This window comes from Tyto alba, unplaced genomic scaffold (genome assembly GCF_018691265.1).
Source record: "Tyto alba isolate M040663 unplaced genomic scaffold, T.alba_DEE_v4.0 Super-Scaffold_48, whole genome shotgun sequence".
NCBI lineage: Eukaryota > Metazoa > Chordata > Aves > Strigiformes > Tytonidae > Tyto > Tyto alba.
Window position 1 is genome coordinate 719231 of NW_024881324.1, and position 23669 is coordinate 742899.

General features: G+C 42.3%; 1 protein-coding gene across 2 annotated transcripts in view; it reads right to left on the reverse strand.

Moving 5' to 3' along the window:
• Positions 1-8828: 8828 nt before the first annotated feature.
• DCDC2 (doublecortin domain containing 2) overlaps positions 8829-23669 on the reverse strand; it is a 67081-nt gene continuing 52240 nt past the window's right edge. For both annotated transcript variants that reach the window (XM_032998824.1, XM_032998827.2), the window contains exons 8-10: positions 21525-21625; positions 13240-13587; positions 8829-11986 (exon numbers count right to left, since the gene is read on the reverse strand). In XM_032998824.1, coding sequence (XP_032854715.1) covers positions 11879-11986; positions 13240-13587; positions 21525-21625 — 557 coding nt within the window. In that variant the 3' untranslated portion in view covers positions 8829-11878. The remainder of the gene's footprint in view (positions 11987-13239; positions 13588-21524; positions 21626-23669) is intronic.

The window sequence follows — 23669 nt, forward strand, 5'->3', positions numbered from 1 at the left end:
GTCGGCCCCAGCTCTAGGACTCCCAGATGTGAGTAAACCGTTTCTTCTCTTTTCTTATGAGAAGCAGGGCATTGCCCTGGGAATACTGGCACAAGACCTAGGTCCATACCGACAAGCTGTCGCCTACCTCTCTAAACAACTAGATGCGACTGCAAAAGGGTGGCCTGGGTGTCTGCGAGCGGTGGCTGCCCTGATACTGAACATACAGGAAGCTCGGAAGTTCACTCTGGGCCAGAAAATGACTGCCTATGTGTCCCATACAGTATCGGCAGTCCTGGAAGCAAAGGGAGGGCATTGGCTCTCCCCACAAAGATTTCTGAGATACCAAGCTGCACTAGTAGAACAAGATGATGTACAGATAATAGTCACTAATATTGTCAACCCAGCTTCTTTCCTCAGCGGTAACGTGGGGGAACCAGTGCACCATGACTGTCTGGAAACGATTGAGGCGACATACTCAAGTCGCCCTGACCTGAAGGAAAGCCCCATGAAGGATGAGGAGAACTGGTTCACGGACGGAAGCAGTTACGTCCTGAACGGTAATCGATACGCGGGGTATGCCGTTACCACCGGTCAAAAGGTAATAGAATCAGGACCTCTGCCTGCAAATACTTCTGCACAAAAGGCAGAAATAATCGCTTTAACTCGAGCCCTGGAACTGGCCAAGGGTAAGATCATAAACATATACACGGACTCCAAATACGCTTTCGGAGTTGTGCATGCACATGGAGCAATTTGGAAAGAAAGAAGACTATTGAACTCCCAAGGGAAAAACATCAAACATGCGGAGGAAATTTTTAAACTATTAGAAGCTGTTCAACTTCCTGAGAAGGTGGTGATTATGCATATTAGAGCACACCAAAAGGTGAACTCTGAATTGGAAAAAGGAAACGAGCTGGCGGATAGGGAGGCAAAACGGGCTGCCAAAATAGAGATAAAGACGGAAGGAGCACTTATTCCCGATAGGCAAATCTCCCTGGAAAGTAAACCAGAATATACCAGGGAGGATCAGAAACTTATTGCAGATCTGGAAGGGACATATAACAAGGAAGGGTGGGCTTATACCCCACAGGGGAAGTTAATTATCCCCTCTCGTTTACTATGGCATTTCACACGAGAGGAGCATAGAAAGAGACACTGGGGAGCAGAAGCTTTGTATAGTCATTTGATAAAAGAGATTGTAGCCAGAAATTTGTATACCACGGTAAGGCAGGTGACTCGACAATGCAACATCTGCCTCCGGACTAATCCCCAAAACGCCCCCAAACTAGAAATGGGTCAGATTGGGAAGGGCAACGGGCCTGGGCAACAATGGCAAGTAGATTTTACAGAATTACCAAGAAAAGGGGGGTATCGATATTTGTTGGTACTGACTGATACCTTTTCAGGCTGGCCAGAAGCATTCCCTACTAGAACCGCTAAGGCTCGGGAAGTAACTAAAGTACCGATACAAGAAATAATACCACGATTTGGGGTTCCGGCAATCATATCCTCAGATAGAGGACCACACTTTGTCTCAAAAGTAGTACAACAAATTAGCCACCATTTGGGTATAGATTGGCAGCTTCATACCCCGTACCGCCCTCAGTCAAGCGGTCAAGTGGAAAAGATGAACCACTTAATCAAACAGCAAATTGTAAAATTGGGGCAAGAAGCAAACTTGACATGGCCTCAGTCCTTGCCCTTGGCCCTTTTACGCATACGGACAAGGCCAAGGGCAAGGGAAGGGCTAAGCCCCTTTGAAATTTTATATGGACAACCATACGGGGTACAAAAAGGAATATCCACACAAATTGGAGATGAAATTATGAGCTCCTACATGGTGGCGTTAGGGAAGCAACTCAATAAGATCAGAAAACATGTAATTGGTACTCGAGGTAGAGGGTTGGATGGACCTGTACATGATATACAACCTGGGGACTATGTGTATGTTAAGTCTCTTACAGAAAAAACCTTGGAGCCACAGTGGGAAGGGCCATTCCAGGTGCTGCTCACGACGTTCACAGCCATCAAGATTAAGGAATACTCGGCCTGGATACATCACACCCGAGTAAAGAAAGCCCATAAATCCCCATGGAAAGTTACCCAAGTTCGGCCAGGAAGATTACGCTTCTCACGATAAGTCTGATAATCATTTTCCCTCTAATGCATAGTCGAAGGTTCAGTGAATGGCCATGGTCCCAGGCTTACATTGGGCATACTAATAAGACTAGAAATGTGAGCAACCACACGTTGGCTACTATAGTTATGCAGGGGACAAATGTGCCCACAAAAGAAGAATGGGATGCCTATCCAGGAGAACCACAATTGCAGGGAACATTGGGACAAGAAATTAAAATAGGATGCAGAGCATTTAATAGCTCTACTTACTGGGCAGGAAAACAAATTACGGTAAGACCATATAAAGCTGGAAGAACCCCTTTAGCAACCCAATCCTGTGACTGTGAAAAAACAAATTCAGACTGTTGGTATAATTCTACTCTTAACCAATCAATTTCCGTAGTATGTCTCTGGGTCAAGTGGCCAGTTGGATCCCAGCCGCTATTGGGATTATCCTTCAGATTTCATATAATAATAAACAACGCAACAACAACACCAACAACTGAGAAGACAACCAGCACAACAACAACAGCGCCAGACACAACTCAAACAACTCAACCCCAAACAAAACCAGGGCCTAAGATTTATGAAGTTGGCCCATATATGATTAGGAATGTGGGCCAACAACAATTATTATTTAACCCAGATTGGTCTCTTAAGCATGTCGAATTGATAATACAGACTAATATCTCCGAAATCCAACCAGCCTGTCTTCCTTTCGTAGAAACATCTTTCAAGGGCTGGACGAGGTGGTCACAAAAACAAATGCACCTTGGGAGCAGAACAAAAAGAGATTTAACTGGGGTATTAGGAACAGGATTGGGAGTTTTGAATGGAATCGATTCAGAAGTATTAATGAACAAGTTGGCCACTGCAACAAGTGATTTAACAAGGCTAAAGCAGCCTCTACAGTCATCTTTATTGGCATTGGGAACTAGTCAATGGCAAGTCTCAAAAGTATTGCCAATGTGGGAAAAGAATGAGGACCAAGATCACAGACTAATACTAGATACACTTAGTATGGCCCAGAATAATGTGTCTTTAGCTTTTAGTTGTATACAAGCACAGTTACGGCTGCAGGCAACCGCTGCCTTGATTATAAGGGAAGGGAATGAAGGAATTTTTCCAGTTGAAATCCGAAAGGCTGTTTGGGACAAAGCTACCAATTTTGAAAGAAGATTCCAATCTTGGTGGACTATGGTGAATTTTACCTATGACCCCAGTACTAACATGGCTACTGCCTTTGTGCTCACTATACGTAATGCCACAGTTTATGTAATCCATCCCATCATTGCATTAGGGTTGAATTATGAGGAAACAGTGCTCTATCCTTCAGAGCATAGAGCATGGGCCCGGAAGGTGAATGAGAAATGGCAGACTGTAAACGTGGAATCTTGTATTACCCGGGAACAACAGGGGTTCATCTGTGAAAGCAATACAATTGACGCCCGAGACATATGCCTTGACACTGAGCGAAGTGTCTGCCACTTCGAAATTCACCCAGATAATAGCAAGAAAACTGTGATTGTATATGCTGGTCAAGGCTGTATATGTTTAAGAACCGCTTGTGTATTCGTAGAGATAGATCCTGACAATGTAACTTTGCCTACTGGGAATCATTCTAATTTCTGTATTTGTAACTTTGTTAAGATTACTGGGTGTGACTTTATATATCGGGCACCAGTGGTTTCTCACCAGTTGATAAAATCTAACGTTACAGGGTATCTCGAGTTATCACCTACACCTATTGGAATGAACCTTACATTAGTAAGGCAATTGATTAAACACCAAGATCTGTTAGGGATCTTGAGAGAAATTCAGAAAAACGGAGAGAAAACTTTAGTCACTGTTCACCATGATACAAAAGAAATAAACAGGGTTTTGCAAAGAGCAAAACAAGATGCAAGTCATAACTGGTGGGATACTCTTCTCGGCTGGTCGCCTTCTGCAACTGGGATCCTTAATATTATGATACACCCCATTGTGATCCTACTAGGTAGTGTAGCAATTTTATTAGTATTAACCATCATGTTATATCTATGGGTCTGGAGAATGTTTAAAAGGATAACTGCTATACATGAGGCTTTATACTACTCAGGAAAATTGCTGAAATAAAAGAATTTACTTAGTATGATAAGAAAGGGGGGATTGATACAGGGCCTAGATAGGAACAGGGGATGTAAGGGTTAATGTGGGAATAGCAAGAAGGGGATGAGGAGGGAAACAGTCGAGATAAGAGTTTGCCTAGCTTGTATGAGGTGTTTGTGTTGCTCGACCACTATCTCCTGTTTAAGTAAAAAGCCTCCTCCACCCCTGAGTAAGTGAAGATTACCCCACAACCGGCACAAACCTGCTCTGCGGGTCCAGGGGGTGACAGAGACTGCGCAGGAATTCGGGGTGAAAAGTTCAGCACTGAGGAAGAGGAGATACTTCCTCCCACGACCACCGCCCAGCCCTTCACGACCCCTGCCCAGGACCAAAGGAACTCACTGCGCAGACTCAACTGGGAGGAGATCATGGAAATGCTAATTTTAATACGAAGCGGGGATAGGTGATGCATATGTATAGGCGTATTGCGAAATATTATGAATATGTAATCATTTGCTCTATAAATCTAAGGCAACGGTGCCACATGGCTGCACACACATTAGGAGGAGTGATCCCCTGTGTGCCCAGCGCTGAATAAACATACCTACTTTACAATCTATCAGATTGTGGAGTCTGTTTTCCGCACGTCAGTTTTCTCATGATAGTAGGAAAACTATTGAGGGGCACAGACCTTGAACTGAATGTTTCCTATTTGATTTGTTTACTGTCCTTCAAATCAATCAACAACAGTTGAAGTTAGAAGGAGCCATTTCAAATAATCAAGATAGACAGACAGGCAAGGGAGAAACATTTTTTCATCAGCTTTTCCAGATCCCAGCCTCATCCCAAACCCACTAAGTGCAAGTACCAGGTTGTCAGGATTTGTGGCCAGCAGCACGGACGGCTGTAGCAGAAACGAGCAGGTCTCTATGGATTCTGTACATGTCAGCATCAATCTCACACTTCTGTTTGGTACATACGTTTTGTTATACACCTCAGAATATATCGGGAGCCTTATAACAGTCCCATCTGGCCTTGACAAATTAAAAATTAACGTGAGATTTGAAACACCTCCTTCAAAAGAAGTCTCTTCTGCCAGGAAAAAATGGAAATGTCCCTGTTCAGCTATAAGTGCTGGTTTTGTGTGTGCGCCTGCACTGAGATGTGCTGCTGCCTTGGCTGGGGGGAGGCTGCGACCAGCAGAGCAGGATTCAGATTTGTCTCTCAGGTGAGTTGCTCATGGATGATGGATGGGATGGGGTGAATATTTGCTTTGTTTTCCTCAGAATGGCTCACAAAGTGTCGATGCCTTGTGGGGCTGTCTCATGGGCTAACTTCTCCTAATTTGAAAGCCTTGTAGTTTTAGCTTTTTGAGTGTAAGGCTGTGATTTATATCGCAGCAGTGATTTCTGGCTGTTATGTCTGGGAGCTCATCAGTAAGAAACACCAGGGAAGAAGGAAGCTCTGGGTTTATTACCCCAAGGAAGAGAAGAGTGAGTTAGTAACTTGGTGGGATCTCAGAACAGCACGACAGGAAGTGTTTCTGATGGGGCTGGTGGTTTTCAGAGTTCCCTGGAGTATTAGAAAGGCTTCACCCTGAATAGTCTGCGTTAGTCAAAGCCCACACATTCAGGAAAGGTTAATTTGAAACAAAGTCACAGGGGTGCTGCTAAAGGACTGGAAGAGGATGCCCTTTGTAGGAGAGAAACTGCAAAGAGCTCCTCCTTGCATAGCCTGGACAGCACATGCTGAGGCAGGATCTTGTTTTCCATGTTCTTGAATCTCAGAAGTAAATACCAGGAAGCAAAGCCAATGTGTTTAGCATCAAAAGCGTACCTATTGGATATAAGCTGGCAATGAGCAGATTTAAGTAGGAAATTCTAAGCTCCGAGCCTGGTTTTGAGCCCAAACACAAAGGACTTGGTCTCTGTGTCCAGCCTTGAACATGTGTAACTGCCTTGGCTCCTCCATGTGTCTGCCCCCAAACCCCCAGGCTTCACTCACGGTTGATGAGCCCCAAACCAGACCCTGAGCCCAGGGCTGAGGCTGCAAAACGCAGGATTTAGGCTCTGTTCCTAAACTGCTAATCCCCAGTGTCCAGAAGGGTTATTCATTTTTCTGTGTGGTGTGATTTTGTTTTTTGTTTGTGTCTGTACTTGTAAACCAAATGTTTTTGGAAATGTAACTTTTTAATGTGAACAAGGATGTCATCTGCGACCTTCACCCTCACATGTTTAGTTTCATAATGTTTATAGTTAAATGTCATGTTTGCTAATTCTATAACCTGTCTTGGGAAGATATGTTTTAGTTTAACATGTTTATATGTGTTATGGAAATGGATCGCAACCCCCTGGGATCAAGAAAGTACCCAGAATGAGAATGAGCGAACTTTACCCACCCAAGCCACCCACAGTTTAGGTGGTAACTTAGTCTTAACCTTGATAAAGAGATTTGCAGCCACCCCTAATTAATCTAGTATTACTTCTTGCTTGCCCCTGCCCAAATCTGTAGCAGACCCCTTCCCCTGGGGATTCTCCCTACAAGTAGAGGCACAAGCTTTATTCCCAACTCTGGGATTATTACTGAGAGCCCAAAGCAGCGAAGCCGGGTACAAGCAGGTACAGACGTGGCCACCCAGCGCTGCCTTCCCTCCGGTGCCATGGTTAATGAAAAGCCCTTTGCCGTGCCACCCTGAAGCAGCTCTGCTCTCCTCCCGGCCCAGAAACACCGGGGGGGGGGGGGCTCCCCCTGCCCTGGGAGGGGTTTAAGCCCCTTCTCCAGCTTGCTTCCCCACCACAGCACCCCACATCCACCCAGCAACAGATAGACAGCTAGAGAACTGCAGCAGCCTTTTTGCAATGCCAGCTCCGCTCCGGCTGCTTGCCTGGCTTTGACCTTGGCCAGTTCCCACCCCCAACTTCACAAACCAGCTTGAATTGGGATTTTTCAGCCCGTCAGCAAGGCTCAGCAGCCCCGGGCAAGGCAGAGCTGGGGCTGGCGGGGGGCGATGACACCCCATGGCTTGCCGCAGGGGCACACAGCTCCCCCCCAGCTCCTTTCCATCTGTCCTGGTTGGGGCTGGCCTAGAGCTCCCGTTGGTCTGGCAGCGGGAGGAGCTGCAGCCCCCTGAGACCCCAGGGGCTCCCCAGGTCCCAGTGCCCTCACCTGTGTGCGGGGCGGGGGGAGCAATGGAGCCATCTCTCTCCCAGGGGCTGCGGCAGTGCTGAGGGGCCGGGGAGCAGGAGGGCCCCTGCCCAAAGCCCATCCTCAGCCCCTGGGCAGCACAGCAGAGGCCCCCACACCTGGGAAGAGCCCAGAAATCAGCCCTGAGAGGCTCCTGCTGGGATTCAGGAGGAGCTGAGGCACCTGTGGGGCTGGCCGGAGGTGTGTGCTCCCCCCAGCCCCAGCACCCCCTCCAGAAAAAGCTTCACCCCCTTGGGGCTCAGCAAAGCACCAAGGAAGACACAGAACTTCAAAAGATACATCACCCTCTTTAGGAGGTTGGTTATTACTAGATTTAGCTGTTTCCTTGGATAGTTACAGCAACTTTCAGCTACGATCAATCATATTTTTTCCCATCATGAACAATATAACAAGATTAGATTATTATACGTGCACCTTGTTTACATGTGCAGTACCCGTGAACACACGGCCAATGCGTTCAGTTACAGTGTTCACACACGTGCCTGTAAGCTCATGCACACAAATATGCACATGCACAATAATCTAAAAACAGCAGACAGCTTCACTGTCTGTTGCCATGCCTAAAGCACTTCTTTGGATTAAAACTGAGATTGAAGGCCATCGGCCACATAAAACAATACATCCTTGAGCCACATCCCATTCAATCATTCTGACTGCTACTACTCTATACCCTTCCTCAAGATACTTCATTTTGTACTTACATTTATTATCTAGCAGTTATTCTCACCTGTCTTTGTGATAACCAATCCAAGTAGCCCAGCAACAATCCCTTCCCCATATTTTCATGTCATCAGAATACTTACTCTTTTTTTTCTTCTGCACGCAGGTTTATTTCACTTGACTTTGGATGAAACTGGGCAGGGATTATATTTTCCTTATTTTCACCTTTTTTGTTCTGTACACTAACTTTATTTTGGCTCTGATATGTCAAAGCACCAAAGCATGAGATAAAATTTAATAAAACTGCAGTCCTATAGGATTTCAGCATATGCTTTAATACTTTGCTGAAATTAGGAATTTCAGCAGGGACACAGCTAAAACTTGGTGGTTTTCTCAAGTATTGCCTGTGAACAGATAAAACTCAGGTTCTTTGCTGAGTATCAGGTAAACAGTACACACATACCAATCATATAGTTCTAACCTGAGCGATTACATTAAAAACCAGTGGCCAGTTTGACTGTGCTGTCATTCTTGGATTTGTAACTTAGATTTATAACTAACAGTTACATTGTCAGCCTATTTTCTTTCACGGTTGCAATACCAAAACTACCAAATCTGATGTAGTTTTTTTGCTTTGGTTTTGTTTTGTTTTGTTTTGTTTGTTTATTTCCAGTTAGGGAAGAATCCTATCAGCTGCAAAATCACCAGGTCTATAAAGCCAGTCACCCAAAGACAGACTTAACAAACAGACCTTGATATGAGACAAAACACAAGAATATCTGTATGCTAGTTCTCTTTAATATCAAATTGTTTTTAAAAATAAAACCAAGAAATCAAGTCTTAAAAAACCCCTCAGAACTGTTGCATATAAGCTTAATAAAATAACATTGCATAAGCTTAACAAAATAATGTATTTCTCATATAAAACTGAGTTAAGCCATCACACACAGCAAATCCAGATGGAAAAACTATCAGCAAGTGCACCTGTATGCTCCTTGTTTCATTTCTACTTTCACATCAGAATTATTTGTTATGCATAAACTAATTTCTCTCTATAAAAGAACCTGATACAAAATCCACATTGTCAGTGCTGTCAGGTGAATGATAAAATGGTTATCTCTCCATTTCCAAAAAGTCTGATTTGCTATTCTGAAGAAATACATCCTGTCTTTCTTACAAGAAAACATTCTAAAAGCTGAATAACACTCATAGGGTTTCATGATCCCATGAAAAAGAAAAAAAAAAGATTATATTATGCTTCCTTAGAATTTAGTTTAAGCTTTTAAATTACTCTTATTGACATCTGCAAATCTTCTAAGCATCGAAGACACAGAACATTTGGGGAAGAGGGAAGAAATGACAGAAACTGTTGGAAGACAGCGACTGCAAGTAGAAACCAAGGGGAGAAAAGTGTCACCATGTGCATCCCTCAGTTTCTCCTAAACCGCGTTTCTAGGTACAACATTTTGAGGCAAACGTTCTCCAAACGGTCTCCATCGGGTACTTCTGGGTGTCGATTTGTCTTCAAACTTTTGAGGATGCAGAACATCTCGGAGGTTGTTCAAGTCTTAATGACGGCAAGCAGAGCCCTGGCTTGGGTCCACCGTTAACTTCCAGCAAGGAGCCCGTTCCCGGGAACGGCAACACCAGACCGCTGGCATTTGCCTTCATTTGGCAACACACTGAAGGCCAGGCTTGCTGAGAAGCACATGAGCTCTGCAGCTCTGAGCGAGCAAAGACACAGCATTAGCCATCTTCCCTGCTCAGCTTTGCACAGAAGGTTCAGTGGGTAACTTCCCTGAAATTCCCTGAGAAGACAGACCTGCCTTCTCTGGCTGGGTAATTATTGTCTGAGGGCTTTTAATGCTATTGCATGTATTATTCCAGTGCAGGATTAACTCTAAAGCTACCTAGAGGATTTCTGTGTGCCAATGTTCCACACTATCATGTACAGCTATTTTATTAATGCTGGGGGTTGGTTTTGTTTTTTTGTTTTTGTTTGTTTATTTTTTTGTGCGTGTGTTTGTTTTTTGTTTTTTGGGAGGTGGGAGAGAGAGGACAGTCAGTTGTTTTTTTACTTCTGCTTAAGTTCAAATGTCTTCTTAAATCCCAGTGAAATCAAAATATTTGAGCATGGGTTTAACTGCTGTATCAAACAAAAGAAGCAGGCATACTTGCTTAAGACCTTGGCTACACTAGGAGCTTATTTTGAATTGATCACAAATGTAATATTCCCTCAGATCTTTGTCAGACAGTTCAACAAAGGACACACTAATCATAGACAATTCAGAGATGCCACAGGGCAGACTGTACTAACCCTGTTCAGGTGGGTTTTAGCATTATAGGGTTTATACTTACATTGCCAATACTCAGAAATATGCTGAAGGATCTCTACATATTTATATTCCATTGGAAAAACATATTTAATCGTAGAAAAAGGGAAGATGTTTGTATGTATTTCAGGTTCTTCACATTCCTCAAACAGTGCTTCAAGTTCAATTAGTTCATAAATGTCATTTTTATCTTAATGGCATGAAATCAACAAAAATGACATTTAGTTTCTCATAGCAATAATCTCCCAGCACTAACAACAAGGAACCCCACTTTTTCTTCCGTATAATTCATGAAACTATGCTCAGGGCTGTATTTCTATGAACTACAAATTACTCCCATTACTAACAGAGAAACAATAAGAGCAATGGAATTGGTGTCATTAACAGTACTAATAATGTGGATCAATGCCTTCTTTACGAAGGCAAATTAAGCCACAGCCTACCAGGAGCCAGCTTGCTCAAAAAGATGATGACACACCTCCAACCATTAAGGCTACGTAAAGGATTCATCGATGCAGCAACTGTTGCTGACTTTTACAGAAAACTGGTGGGCTCATCCTAACATATTTCATATTAAAATGACTCCACTGACAGCAACGCTTTTGTGGTAATTTCAGTCTGAATCCAGGCCTATTCATTCTTTTTTATTAATAAATTAAATTTCACATAGACTGAATTACAAATCCATCCAAACTCAACTTTTTAAACTAATCTTCTACATACTCTTCCTTCACTTTTTTTTCACTACGATAACAATTCACTTTTAGTGAACTGGTGCAAGACAATCAACAAAACTTGCTGTAAATGGGAACAAGCAGTAGTATTGTAGGCTGTCTACATTCATTTATAATGCTAAATAAGTGCTATTTATGAATTTTAAAACTAACAGTTCTAATTAATATACTGAAAATCCACTATTTAATAACATTAGGACTGACACCTCATTACAGTACACCAGTTTTTGTCGGCAAGAGTCCATTAAGTGAGGAACATATTCTCATTATACCTTAATGTTATGCCTGGAAATCATCCATACCATGTGAAATTTTAAAGGAAAAACTATGTATGTCCGCAGGAAAAGTCAAAAGTTTTTTCTCTTTTCTGAACAAATCTGCAAAGAAGTTTTGACGTTGAATTTGGGTGGGTTTATTTTCCTTTTTCTGGAACAGTGTTATTTTTGTGGTTATTCTATTACTGCTAACCATCTTATACCACAGAATAGTGAATTTCTTTCTAATACTTCTCTACAGTACTCTTGTATTTCCCCTCTCAAATGCTATCGGAAAATCTCACCTTGTGAAAATAATTCTGTGTTCTTCTAGTAGCTATTAATGTTTGTTTTCTTTATCAGTCCACATGGCATTATCATCTCAAGACTCAATAGGTGGGTACTCAACCTGTCTTCCCATTATATGTTACCAATCACAAAAAATAACATTTTCTATTTAAAATATTATAATCTTTCATTTTCTGCTCATTACATTTTTTTCTATCTATGCAACTGCAGCGTAGTCATTGCTCTGCTCATTTTTTTCACTTTCCTGGGGGCTGGTGATTGTTACCCTTGGATTTGTGGATGTTTTTTCAAGATGAGAATCAACCTAGAGAAAAAGGACAGGTAATGTTAACTGCCTTGGGTAACAAAGATTTCACTTAATTTCAATACAGTGTTAGCACTTCATACTAAAATTTCCGCAAGTTATTCTTAGCGTGAAAACATGTTTTCCGAGAGTGATCACATTAGCATTTATATTTACCTTATGTACCTTCCAAAGGAGAAAGTACTCAAATTAGAGGTTCCCCCCCAGTTCTTTCATCAAGTATCCAGTTACCCACATATCCAATTAGAGTGAATGCTGACTCAGTCTTTCCACTTAATAAATAACTTTAGCTTTTTTAAAAACAAACAAAAAGCCCCAATACATCAAGCACAGAATAAATTCAGGGCCCAAGAAAATGTCTCTTTACTCAGCTCTCTTAATTGAAAAATGTTTTTGGGTGTCATACAGAAACAGAAGAAAGGCCAGTGGCCAGGTGCAAGGAACCATTTCTAGTGTCACAAGAAGCAGAGGAAAAATCAGTTTTTTGGCAAGCTTATAGGCAGGGAATATGCAGCAAGTTGTTCTGCTTCTGACACTCATGAATCCCACTCTTCCCAGATCTGCATTCTCCCCATCAAACAAAACACTTTGTTTCCCACATTCTGTTCGCTGATCTGACAGTCAGGGTAGTCCACTTTATCTTTCTGGTCTGTCTGCCACCATCTAAGCCAACAGCATGTTACTGCGTCTCCTAAATTAATAGGGTAGTTGCTTTTAAACCGACTAAAGTCCCTTGCTTTGAGGATCATGTTAATCTCCAATGTTTTTTCCAATTTCTAAGAAGCGGAGATGAAACTTCCACAAAGCAATGGCAAGAGTCCTTGATGAAATGCAACTTCTGTGAAAGTCAACTCATCAAAATAATGAAGCACTGTGGTCTCACGAACACATCCCCCTGCTCTGTCCTAAAGGACAATGTAATGTGGAAATATATAAAGATTATGCTTTTCTGGAAATTGCAAGGTTACTTTTTTTTTTTTTTTTTTTTTTTTCAAAATTCAGCATACTCAGGAAAGCAAGAGATGCAGATTTGTCAAATAGTGAGAAACATCTGCTTTCTCAGTTGGAGGGCATATAATGTAATTACTGATGGAACTGAACTAGACAGATGGAAAATAGCTTTTCCACAAACTGAAGTCCTTGTAAATGCTCTCAGAACCATATCGGAAGTCAGCTACTTAGAGGCTGTCTGGGAAGCCTGAGGCTGAGATATATAAGGAGCAATAACTTAAGAACAAATGGAAAGAACTTGCCTGGTTCTGACTTTCTGAATTCTCCTCTTTTATTTCTTCTTCGGGCTGAAGATCACCTTGGTAGTTTGAGTGCTCCATCCCCTCCCCATTTTCTTGATTTTTCTTGCCGTTTAAATGGGTAAGTTCCTCTTCCTCTGCTTGGTCAACAGTATCTGTTTCTTCTGCTTCATCTTCATAATTCTCATTTAGTTTCTTCTTGTTTTCTTCCACTTCACTTCTTTCTTTAACAGTTTCTCCACTTTCCTCCCCATTCGCTTCCAGGTATTCTTTTTCTCCTTTATATACCTCCTCTCCCCTGTCATCTTCCTCCTCTGCATTTTCTTCTTCATCTACAGTTTCTGCTGGCCTCTGGTGAAAGGAAAAGCAGCAGCGTTATGAGGCATTTTTAATCAGAATGCTCCATGCAATTCTGAAACATGACAGGCATCAAAATCACAATTACATCACTACTGGGGAGTAAGTACGCTAATTTGAGGTTTGTCTACGTGGACAGAAAATGATGCTTCTATACTATCACCCCATAATGCACTCTTATTCTACATAAAAACTGTGGCAGTGAGATTTAAGTGTATTACACTGGGTTAATCCATTTGACCATACTCAAAACAACTGGAATAAGCTAGATTTAATTAATACAGCAACAGCTATTTTGTTCCAGCTATTCCAGGTTCTCCAACATTCTAGGATTTAGTATGTACTTGTTTATAAAGTCCTGTCACAATAAAGTATCACACAGCACTATCACACAAACTGCTCCCCAAGAGGCATTTTACCTATGGGCCAGGCCAGGCCATGCCAACAGTCCTGTTGTGCAGACTGTCTCCTTTGCATCCCGAGGGATGAGGTGCTTCCACAACACCATCCCCCTTCCCAACTTCCCCTACATAGGATGGCATGGTTAGGACTTGTTTTTCCTACACAACGACAGACCAGCAGATGGAAAGAGCAGGATCTTCTCCCATACTGAAGAAGAGCAAGTCAAAACTCACTATAGATAAAGCTGCTAGCAGCATAATTTCATGACAGCCTGGAAGACTGATGCAGATACTATCTAGTTTTTGTCATTTGTCTTCCAGTTTCAGCTTCAAAGATCCACCTGACTGTTCAGTGCACCAAGGCAACTTATGTACTTGTGCTGAAGGTTGAGTTAAAATAAAGGGGAAAAAAATCCCCACAGGGTGTCCGCCTCCCACACAGACTCATCAGACTCTAAAGCAAACAAGCTGAGAGCAATAGATTATCTCTTACTCAAAAGTGTTTGGAATGTTATTATTACTAGAAGCTCCTTTATGCAGTCAGTTATCTGTAAGTTATGTCTTCTAAAAATCTCTTTCCCTCACTAATACCAACATTTCAAAATACTTCTCTCATCACCTTCAACATACTAGTAAAAGCCAGTTCAGCAACTGATTGAAGCCTCTTAAAGAAACACCTTGCTTCTGTTTTGATATCTAAGTAGCAACGTAAGACGTTATGCCAGTTCACAATTCCACAGCTTCAAAAAGGTCAAGTTACTGTGTTGTAATAATCCACAGAATGACAAATTAGTAAAAGTATTACATGGTTACCTGACCAGATAAATAATGGTTCCATAAATAATTTTTGAAGTACAGCAGTCTCTGGGTGTTTATTCAAGCCTCCCTGACTCACTTTGATCTGGTAACATCAAACTGGCCTTGCTACCATTAAGATAAAAATTAAGCAAGCCAAGTCTTTACAGCCACCTTCAAAGAAGGTACCATCCAAAGCAAACTTGAGGCAGCTTTGGTAACCTCCAGCACATAAAGATAGCAAAGAATCTGTAGATCCATAAACTCTCAGAAGTTACCTGCTAGTCTTACACGTGACCTCCTAGTTGGTTTTCAGTTTGCTAAGGAAATGAGCAGCTCTGGATTCTGACCAGAAACAGGGACAAATTAAATGCACCCAACACACCACTAGCCAGAAGTAATTGGTTTTGGTTTTGCTTGCTATGACATTACAAACACCAAATGAAGAGACGGTAAGAAAAGAAGGAAAGTAAACCCAGACTTCCTCAGCAAACTGTTGCAGTCACCCAGGCTATTATTATTTCCAGGATTTTGTTACTGCCTGATAGTGGCTACAATCAGAAGAGTCTCTGTCCTTGCCCCAACTGCTTTAGTATGGGGCCTCATTTTGGGCTGCAGAAGGTCTGTAGACTTGACTCAGAAGAAGGTATGTAAACATATGTATCCTAATGTATATGCTTTTCCTGGTTTCATTGCTGCAAAAGCAGTCTTTGGCACAGAAGCACAATGGACATTTGAGGGGCAGTATCTTCCTAAGGTGCTACTCCAGCTAGACACATTAGACCTTATCTGTCTAAAATAGGGGTGGATGCAACTTTTTTAAGAGTTAAAACTCAGTAACATAGAAGATAAGTGCAGGGTTCAAAATTCATGTTTGAATGGTACCCAGAAACTTGCTGAAGGCTCACAGGGAACTGGCATGAAACAGCATTCAAATTTCAACTACTTTAACTTGACCAGTCAAGCTAAGTTGCCTGAAAAATAATAGTACAAAACAAGATCAGTAAAACAAATCCCATCGGTGCACGTATAATTTTTTATAGCAACTGAAAATTTCAAGGTAGCTGAGCATATTACTACAATGTTTATTACTACAACTATTACTTTGAATATATTTATTTATTATCAGCAAACTCAAAGTAACGCACTTAATTACCATCTCAGACAAGAAATTGGTATTGTTTTGCTGCATCCCTGCCAAGAACTGCAATAAAACTACCTTGTTCCTTAGCTACTTGCACAATTGTCTGTCATCACTTCCCACAGATGCTGACACAGTGATGTAAACAACCAACCTGGAGTGAGTCTGCATGTCAAAAGAAGAAACTGTTCCGTTTGTATTTGGAAGCTGAAGTCTCAGTACAAAATATAGAACGGAAGGGTCTGGTTTGGTTTTAGGCAAAACACTGATTTTTTTCCTCCTTGATGTTCAATTACAGCCATCAGCTTGTCTGGAGTAAAGCAAATCCTGTTCTTTTAATGTGTTCTCAGCTGGCAGACAGCATTTTACAGACTAGGACATAAGCAGGTGTCTAGCCAGTATTACACTAAGTTCAATTAATGGCTAATCTGGCATTTTCTCAGTGGTGTACTTCAAATGGCAAGACAGAGAAGGTGCATAAAAAAAGACTGAGCTCTATCTTCACCACCTCATTTATGTGGCTGATGGAAATGATAGCATATCAGAAGTGTCAGCATTCTAGTAAAAGGCGGCATGTAAATATTTATGCATTATGTAAAACAGCCAAGCCCTGGCTGTCTGTCCTTTTCCGTATTTCTAGAAATAACAGAAACTGCAGTTCAGATAAGAAAAAGCTATAAAACTTTATATCACATAATTTAAAACTATTTTAAATGGTTAGTAATAATAACCTGAACACGTAAATGATAAATGCTTCCAAGGTCTGAGTAACCTCAGTTATCTGGGAATAAAAAGTACTCAGTGCTACTCAGAAGGACCTGGCTTCTTGCCAGATCACCTAGGAAACTAGACATGAAGTTTTAAAATGAGAAATAAACTACGGCTTGAGTTGCAATAAATTCTGGTGCTTTGTTTGGCTTTTCTAAAAACATGAAAATGAGATTACTAATAGTGTGCATGACTGATTTTTAAATTTTGCTTCCCCCCCAAACACACCTGTTTCCAGTTCCTTGTCCACGCAGCAAAATCAGTTGGTAGCAACTGAAAAATATTTCCATCTGAGGACAATGCATGGGCCTTGGTACACGAGCTTAGAGATAATCGCAAGCACATCGGATGCTCACTGTCAACCGTATCAACAACCACAGCTACCACTGCCAAGTACAGAAGTGGTGGTGGAGAATTAACTATTTTCCTCTCCCCAGTGATGGTCACAATCCTCTGGCCGAGGCAAACCAGTGAGACACACAGCAGAATGGGCAGAGCTGGTGCCGGTGCTGTAGGATCTCCGTGGAGAAGCAAGGCGGGCGTTTCCAGGGCTCTTGGATTTCATATGAATTGCAGTCAACCTAAAAACTAAGACCTGACAACCAAATTTACACTGTCAAATGCTTTACGCTACCCGGAGGAGTTCTTCACACACCTTCACAGGCCAATAAGCAGGCTAATCATTTCTCAATTTTATTATTATACTGTCAAGACCAGGGCAGGATATACTTCAGGATGTCATAAGAAACAAAGATTAAGACAACCGGCAGCATGTTCTTCCCCAATGTCAGTACTATCAGTACAACCCAACATATCCTAATTATCACAACACCTCACAAGGACAACTGCAATTAAGAGGGTTGATGAGCCCAACGATGTTTAATACCTAAGTCTCTGAGGCTGGGACAGGTATTTGCTGTGAAAAGAAACAGCTGTAGCATTCCTTACATCAGGGCCCAGGACAGTCATGCTCTTGCCTCTTTCAATCACCTCCTTCACACATGTTCAAGAGCATCTATAAAATAGCTGAGCTCTTTCCCATTAAAGTGCATAAATCACAGAGAATGATCCTCTTAAAAACAGTAGCCTAAAATAAAATTCAGAGATCCAGGGCTTTTTTTCAGATGGTATGGCACCATTCTTCAAAATGGCTACAGCAGCAATTTCGTATGTGGCTTTTGTTAATGTACAGATTAGTAATGCAGGCAGAAATTGATATACAAAGTGTAAAATCATGAAACTTCTATTTTCCTCTCAGGTATTTTTTTAAAGGGGAAAAGCAAAATGTATATACGTCTAATATTCTTTTAACTGATAGAAATAAATTGAAAAAAAAAATCAGTCAACTAAACAGTAAGCACAAAAAACCAAAGCTTACTAAAAAAAGTTGATTATAGGGCTAAAATAATCAAAGATGGTCAAATAGAGAATCACAGAAAAGTTATGTTCCTGTAGGACAGTAGTCTCCAAACTGGTTTGATTGCACACCCCTATTGGTAAAAGATTTTTGAGCATGAACCCCCAATATATGTTTATTTATTTATTGGTAAATTATATACCTGTACTACTGAAGTTCTACATTTTCTTCTTACACCCCAATGGATTGTCTTGCACACACCCACTGGGCTGTGCACACTCCACTTTGAAGACTACTGCTCTAGAGTTCATGTAGGCCAGCACCACACTGCACTAACTTCAAAGTAAAAGTAAGTAGATTGAGGCCCTGTCTGGCTCAGTTTTAAGTATCACCAAAGACAAAGATTCCCCACCCTCTCTGGCCAGGAAGGCGCTTAGAGTTCTCACTGCTGAAAACATTTTTCTTACATCCAATTAGAATTTTCCTTGCTGCAACTTTTGACCATTGCCTCATCCTTTTGCTGTGCAACACAGAGAAAAGCCTGGCCCCATCTCCTCTGTTACTCCACCTGTAGCTGAAGAGAGAAGTTTGATCTGCCTTCTTTTGCTTAGCCTTGAAGATGAAACAAACCCAGTTCCCTAAGCTTCTCCTTGTGTCCTAAGTTCTAGCCCCCTAAACTCTTCAGTGTGTTGCTGTGCTGGACTCTCCTGCTTGTAAGTATCTCTCTTGTACTGGGAAGGACTCAAAATGAGACAAAATATTCTAGGTGCAACCTCAGAGGTGCCAAGTCAAGGAATAACATCTGTTCCCTTGATGTGCTGGCTGTGCTTTTACTAGCTCATCACCAAAAGGGATCACTGCCAACTCCTCATCAACTTGCTAGCCACAGGAGCTGCATGGCCCTTTCTGCAGGTGCTCCCTAGCCTACCTGTGCCAAGACTGTACCAAGACACAGTTACTGTGTTCCAGGTGCCCAACTTCGTACTTCTCTTCCTTGAACTTCATGAGTCAGCCCATTTCTTCGAGCTGCTGAGGTTGCCCTGAAAGGCAGCCCTGCATATCGGTTGATACGGACACTTTGGCTTTACTACTGGGCCTGGGTAAGGCTGCATCCCATGTCAGCATCCACGTTACCGACTGACATGTTAAAAAGTATCAGACCCAGTGTCAAACCCTGAGGACTTCCATGCATAAAGAGGGGCCAGTTATATTTCAACCAACTGACCTCTTAAGTCCCACTGAACCAGCCAGTTTTTCACCCACCTTGTAGCCCACAAATCCAGGCACTACATTTCTTAAGGATATCTTCCTCCCCACATCTACCCCACTTCTTCTGATTTCTCCTCCAAATATGGAAGTCTATGCTGAAAGCAAGATAAATGACAATAACTGCTCTCCCTTTGATGCGGAAGTCTCGGACACAACATGCACAATCAGTGTGATCAAGTTAATGACACTTTATTAAAGGATACACAGCGATTTGTACACTAGCACAAAGCGCACACGTTACGTTTTGGTTGCTAATAGGCTAAAGCTGTTTGTTCACACACCTTGCTCTGCCGTATCTACATTCTGTTTCTCCCTCTTGTTATCTTGTTTTTTACATTCCAACCTCCTTACCTTCTCTGCTACATAGGCAGTTTCTCAAAACCCCAATTTCCTTATCTCTTTTGACCTTGCACATGTCCTTCACAACAGCTTCAGTTGTGAGGCCCCTCGGTCTCCATCGCTCACAACGTGACTATTTGCTTCCAGCCACTCCACATCCCTTCATCCACAGTGCCAATTATTTCATCACTGAGGCAGAGGTTAGTTAAGCATGATTTGCTCATAGTAAATCCATATTGGTTATTCCCAATTGCATCCATCAGTTTCCAGTTCTCGACAAGCTTTGGCTTCCCTAATTCCATCCCTGCACACCCAGGCAATGTCTCTATACCGGTCCTTAGCAGTTCATCCTCTCTCCCACCTACCACACTCTACCTCTTTGAGTATGGGGTCAGGAGTCCTCTGTTCAAACCAGCCTCCTGCTATGCTTGCTTGTTTTCTTGCGCACTGGTATAGTTCTTGTGCTTTAAGAAAGATATTCCTGGAGATCAACCAGATCTCCTGTGTTCTTGTGCACGTCGGGGCAGCCTCACACAGGATCCTGCCTACCAGTTTCCCAAACAAGCCAAACTCCACTCTTCTGAACTCCAAGATTTTTATTTTGTTATTTGCCATCCCCACTTTCTTTAGGGTCTTAAACCCTACTGCCTCATGGCCACTGCAACTAAGTCTGCCACTATCACATCCCCAACCAGTTTCTCCTTAATCATGAGCAGCAAATCCAGCAGAATGCCTCTCCTAATCATGTATCTCACTGCCTACGTCAAAAAATTGTCTCCAACACACTCCAGAAATCTCCTGGATTGTTTGTGCTCCATCATGTTACCCTGGGTAATTAGAGTGTATCTATAAACTATTTTTAACTCCCTCCCTCCCATTTGTTTACAGTCTCACACTAACAACTGTTCCTCAGCACTGAGCTGATCACCAGGAATTCAGAAAAATGCCCAAGAATCCATGATGCTGTTGGGAAGATTTATAGCCTGAGGAAGCTGCTGGGTAAACTGAGATTCCTTACACTGCAGCATGGATGAGAAATATTATCTTGTGCCCTAGGTGGCTGGCCCCAAGCCATTATCAAGAGACCCCAAAAGAACAGTGCAACATCTTGTGGACCAGAGGCAAAGATGAACAAGGTGGCAAATTCCTGCAAACATGTAAGATAAAAAAGAGGACTGTCTTGTGAGCAACTCGCAGGAAATACAAAAAAAAAAAAAAAAAGTATTTTTTCAGCAAATAATTTAAGCAGTTCTACTCTCCACTTCATTGGAATAAACTTTAACTTACCTCCTTCTTGTATTATTTCAGTTCACAGGAGTTTAAAAAACAAATCGAAGTAAAACAAAGGGGATATAATCTTATGTTTAGTTATGAAGAACTATTTATTGCGTGTCTTACGATAAAAAAGTTGGTCAACTAAGTACCATGTTGTTCCAACAGAAGACAGTGTGGGCATCATTAGTGAAAATCAGATAAATCCATGCCTGTTTGTGGTTCAGGACTTCTGGGATTCTGACCTTGATTTTGTGCCATACTCCCTTTTACACTGCTCCACCAGTATAAAGGGATTGTGACCTCGGTGGATCTATTTGGTAGGTTGTGACAGTGGGGAGTCTGGATTCTCTAAGGCCCTACCCAGGCTCTCAGGGCAGTTCTGAAGCTGATGAAAAGGTAACTGATATTTGACACATTAACATATAAAGGAAGATTTGCTTAAGCTCCCATAAAAGAAGCTGTATCGTTGAGCTATTACAGTCATCCCCACAGAATTATGCTGTACACTTGAAAGAAACTGGGGAAAGAAAACACATAATATGTGATCCTAAAAGAAAAAGCCATTTATTTAAAGGTCGATCAATACCTGGTCCAGTGGAACTTCTACACGAGTATCTTCATCTTCCTGGACTTCAGGTGCCCCCCACATTTCAGACCTCTCTTCTCTGGCTTTGAAAAGATCTTCACCTACAATGGGGAAGATACAGAGTGGAAGGGCGTTCAGTCCGACACCGTGTGGCATAACGGCTGAACTGCAGTCAATTTTGTTTCTGATAGCAGCTTTCTGAGCTGACCACAGTTTCTTTAAGCAAGTTTTCAGTCTTCCATTATTGACAGTTTGTTTTCCTTTCCTTTTTAATAACAAATACTTACATGCCACACCATTTGGGAAAGGGAACAGAGACCAAAAGCCCTAGGATCTGACATTCCTTCACTTCTGGCAAATGTCAGCAGTGAACTTAATACATTACAACAACAATATATTACTTCCCTTTCTACAGTCAGTGATAGCACCCTCTAGTAATTAGCATTATAACACACATCTAACAAAAATCTCAGGCTCTGGATCACAAACAAACATGGGGAACCAGGACAGGAGTAAAAGATGGAACAGAAACAGTTGGGATTAATGCTACTCCCCACCCCTGGGCACGTGCAAGTAGAATTATAGCTGAGACTCCACATCCACATTAAAAAAGCACATACTCCTAGCTAACAAGGTTAATGGTTACAATAATATTCAAAGATGCAAGGATTTTACACCATTCAGTTTGAGATTTTGTTTTCCCCGTAAGTGTAAGTAATAACTAGAAGCCTTCAAATTTTCTAATACAGGTCTTTCAGTATCAGCTAACTGGGAAAGTGAAGACAGGTACATACAGAAAACAAACAATTTCCAAGTGACGCATATGCCTCTCTCCCTTCTCTCCAAACTGAAAACAGAGGAGAAAAAAGCACAGTTTACTCCTCTTCTCTCTCTGTCTGTCTAGGAAAGACAGATGATCCTATGCTGATGTGTTCATATCCAACATAATAAGTAACTAGAATAAGAAAGAGGAAAAAATATTTCTGCTGGTTTGGACTGTCTCTTAATTCTTCATAAAAGGATGTGAACCTGATAATATCAACTGTCCGTGCAAATTGATCTGCATTGCTGGACACTTAAATAAATAGCCTTATTGTAGCCCTGAATCATTCACGGAAACATTGAGGAGGAAAAATAATGGATAAAAACCCCAAGACTTTGAGGAATCCGGACCCCACCGGCATAAAGAGACAGCACTGACTACTCTGGAAGCTAAGTTTTCCAGTTACTTTCTCATCACTACATAAGCCAAGGAAAGAGTTTACCCGGGGAACAAAATTCTGAGGCATACTGTACCACTGCAAATGGCTAAGTGGAGGGGAGGTGCCAGCTCATCCAGGTGGCCTTAGATGTCTACTGACACTTCATGGACCAGAGCACCAGAAATTAAAGCCTTTTTCACCGCTTGGAATGAAGAGGCAGAAATGTGTAAGTCTATGGAACACCACAATGATATTCCAGAGTGGCCCCACTGGCTGCTTCTCAGGAGAGATTTTCTGATGGGCACAGCAGGCTGAACACTTGAGCATCAGTCCCGCTGGAACCTCTCTACCCCATTGTCCTGGGTTTGAGTGAGTGGTGGGGTTTTTTGGTAGCAGGGGAGGGGGCTATCGGGGTGGCCCCTGTGAGAAGCTTCTCAAAGCTCCCCCAGCTCCACCTCTGCACCAAAACTGAGCCCATCAGCTGCGCCTCTGCAATAACATATTTAAGAAGGGACGTGGTGACGAGCAGTGGGACTGGTGAGGAGGAGTTGGGGCAGCTGCATTAACACCAAGGTCAGTGGAGGAACGGAGGAAGGAAGGAGGGGGGAGGTGTGCCGGAGCAGAGACCCCCCTGTACCCTGTGGGGAGACGGCAGGGCGGCCCCCCCTGCCACCCATGGAGATCTACGGTGGAGCAGACGTTGATTTGTGGCCTGTGTTTTTTTTCACCTGGATGATCAAGGTTCTGTGCCCAAAGAAGGCCGGGGTCTCGTGGGAAAAGGCAGCCCTGCTGCTGTAATTTAGCGCTGGGAGGATTGCAGCGTGCAGGCGTTGCCATGCTGGAGCAGCTTGGGAAGGGCTGCAGCCGTGGGAGAGAGAATCCTATGGAGGATTGTCTTCTGGGAGAGGGGGACCACGATGGAACAGGGGGAGCAAGTTCCAGA